Source organism: Crocodylus porosus, unplaced genomic scaffold (assembly GCF_001723895.1).
Source record: "Crocodylus porosus isolate Cpor-Errol unplaced genomic scaffold, CroPor_comp1, whole genome shotgun sequence".
In the NCBI taxonomy this organism is placed as follows: domain Eukaryota; kingdom Metazoa; phylum Chordata; order Crocodylia; family Crocodylidae; genus Crocodylus; species Crocodylus porosus.
In genome coordinates, this window is record NW_017728943.1 from 118,335,151 (window position 1) to 118,337,577 (window position 2,427).

General features: G+C 35.9%; 1 protein-coding gene across 1 annotated transcript in view; it reads left to right on the plus strand.

Moving 5' to 3' along the window:
- SYNE1 (spectrin repeat containing nuclear envelope protein 1) overlaps positions 1–2,427 on the plus strand; it is a 514,523-nt gene that overhangs the window by 139,469 nt on the left and 372,627 nt on the right. The window contains exon 5 of the mRNA XM_019550064.1: positions 855–938. Coding sequence (XP_019405609.1) covers positions 855–938 — 84 coding nt within the window. The remainder of the gene's footprint in view (positions 1–854; positions 939–2,427) is intronic.

A 2,427-nucleotide genomic window follows, 5' to 3' on the forward strand; every position in this document is an offset into this window, starting at 1 on the left:
TTGAAATCAAGTTCAACAAGCTTTTGAATGGAATACATTCTTCATCAGGTGTGAGCTGAGTTTGCCTTATAAAAGGTATTATCCCCAACAAATCTTTGTCTCTCTCATAATTCTGGGTAGATCATGGCTCCAACATCACTCTCATACCACTTATCCAGCTAGGCAGTTAACACCTAGGAAAATAATGATGAAATAGGATGTAGTCCTAAGAAAGAATGTTATATCCATAGATATTAGAAGTGGGATTTCAGCATTCATAGCAGGCCTTTGTTAAACCTGTTTGTGGTTTTCTGAATATGTATGAAAATTAAAATAGTAAATGGATCAGTAGTACCAAAATATGAACCACTTTTTGGGTGCACCCAATTTCACTGAGTTGTCCACAATAGGGTAATCTTTTGGCCAATACTCATGGATTCAAAGGACAATTTTTCAGATATGAAATTTCCCTTCAACTAACTTCCTTGATTTTCAGCTTGCTTGATTTTGCTTTCATTTCACATAGGGGCATATAAAACTTCAGTGAACTCTTAATATTAACATCTCGAAGTATAATAATGGATGGAAAAGATAATATTTTAATAAGCTTGTGATCTGCGGCTGTATATGGTTGATGATAGCTTTGGATTTTAATATATAGTGCCTACATTTAAAGAAAATTGTAAAAGTTGCCTCCATTTAGATCTGTATGCTTTGCATGCACAACAATCCTAATGCAAGTACAAAAGGAATATTTGTACTTGAGAATCAGGTTGTTCCACATGTACCAGTGCATTTATACTGATTACTTAATTTGTTTCTAAACATGATGGCATACATATGATGGTAATTTGCAGTATTTTTTTCTCTTTAAGCCTTGTGAGCAGGGACGTCAGCTAAAGAGAATTCATTGGGTGGCTAACATTGGCACAGCCCTTAAATTTTTGGAAGGCAGGCGGGTAAGTTAATGAACACTTATAAAAACAGTATGTTTCCCATTTTTTATTTATTTCTTGAAGCATGCTCTTTTTTCACTTAATTGTTGTAATCTTGAAAAGTCTCAGCTACATAGCCTCAAGTGTCTACATATTATGAGAAATCTGCAATAAAGGTATGAGTCAATAAAATCAAGCTTCAAGGTTTGAGCTTATAAACAATGCTTATGGTGAAGCATTTCATCTTTGCATTTTGAGCAGGTGTCAATGCACTCCTTATTTATTTTCTGCTCTTCCCTATTTGCTCAAAAGTCATATTTTCAATTCAGATAAAATTTCATCAACATTTGGAGCAAATATATATTTGGAAGAAGCCACTTGTTTTTAAATAGAATGAAAGATGCCCACATTTCATTAAATTCTATTTGCTAATATGTATTCCCACAAAGAATAGATGCAGGAACTGTTAGCATTCTGATTTTCTAATCCTTGAGAGAGATTAGTCCTGATTGATTCTGGAGAAATTAAGCAATTTTGCATTTTTAGTACCAGAAATATGTCAAAACAGTAACTAAAACTCAGAACATTCTTGGTGTGAGTACAAAATAAAAGCAGTCCTTTTTCATGTTCATGACTGGGTAATCTTCTTCCAACTCTACTGTATTGACCTAGGTGTCTTGTTTGCATGTATTTTGGTGCTTGTCACGCTTGCGTTTTATTTTAATTTCTGTAATACCAGATTGGATCTGATGTATCTCATGTCTCTTATACCATACTATGAACCAGCAGCTATAAATTGCTTTTGTAATTTTTGGCATTCTTTCTCTTGCCCAGTGGCCTCTCTTATTTAATTACTTTTCAGTCAAACAAGAAATAGCCTTAGCAGATTCACGTATAAATAAATCAACTCAAGTTATTTTTTGACTCAGTCATGTTGGAAAACATATGATCCAGAAAAGAGCAAAAATATTCCCCCCCAAAAAATTCTGCTTTATCCTCTCATAGTGAAGCCTGTTAATGCAAATTGAGCTGCAGCAGTGACAAAGCCTATGAACTGAAGCCCAGACCCTATTTTCATCTCTAAGTCATTATTTCTTAACTTGTGGGTTGTGACCCAAAAGTGGGTCACAAAAATATATCACGGGTCATGAACAGTCTTTAAGAATAGATCATATTTTGCATACATTTTTGAAAAAATAGATGCTACTTGTGTTTCATCACTTGTTAATTCTGTGCATACTAATAAACGGAGATCTGGGTTTTCTGTTTGTCATGGAAAAACACAGATTATCTCCTTTAAAGAAGAAAAACATGGTCCAAGGAGGTGATACTCCCCCTCTATGCGGCACTGGTCAGGCCACAGCTAGAGTACTGCGTCCAGTTCTGGGCACCGCACTTGAAGAGACATGTGGACAAATTGGAGAGAGTCCAGAGGAGGGCCACTTGCATGATCAGAGGGCAGCAGGGCAGGCCCTATGAGGAGAGGCTACGGGACCTGAACCTGTTCAGCCTC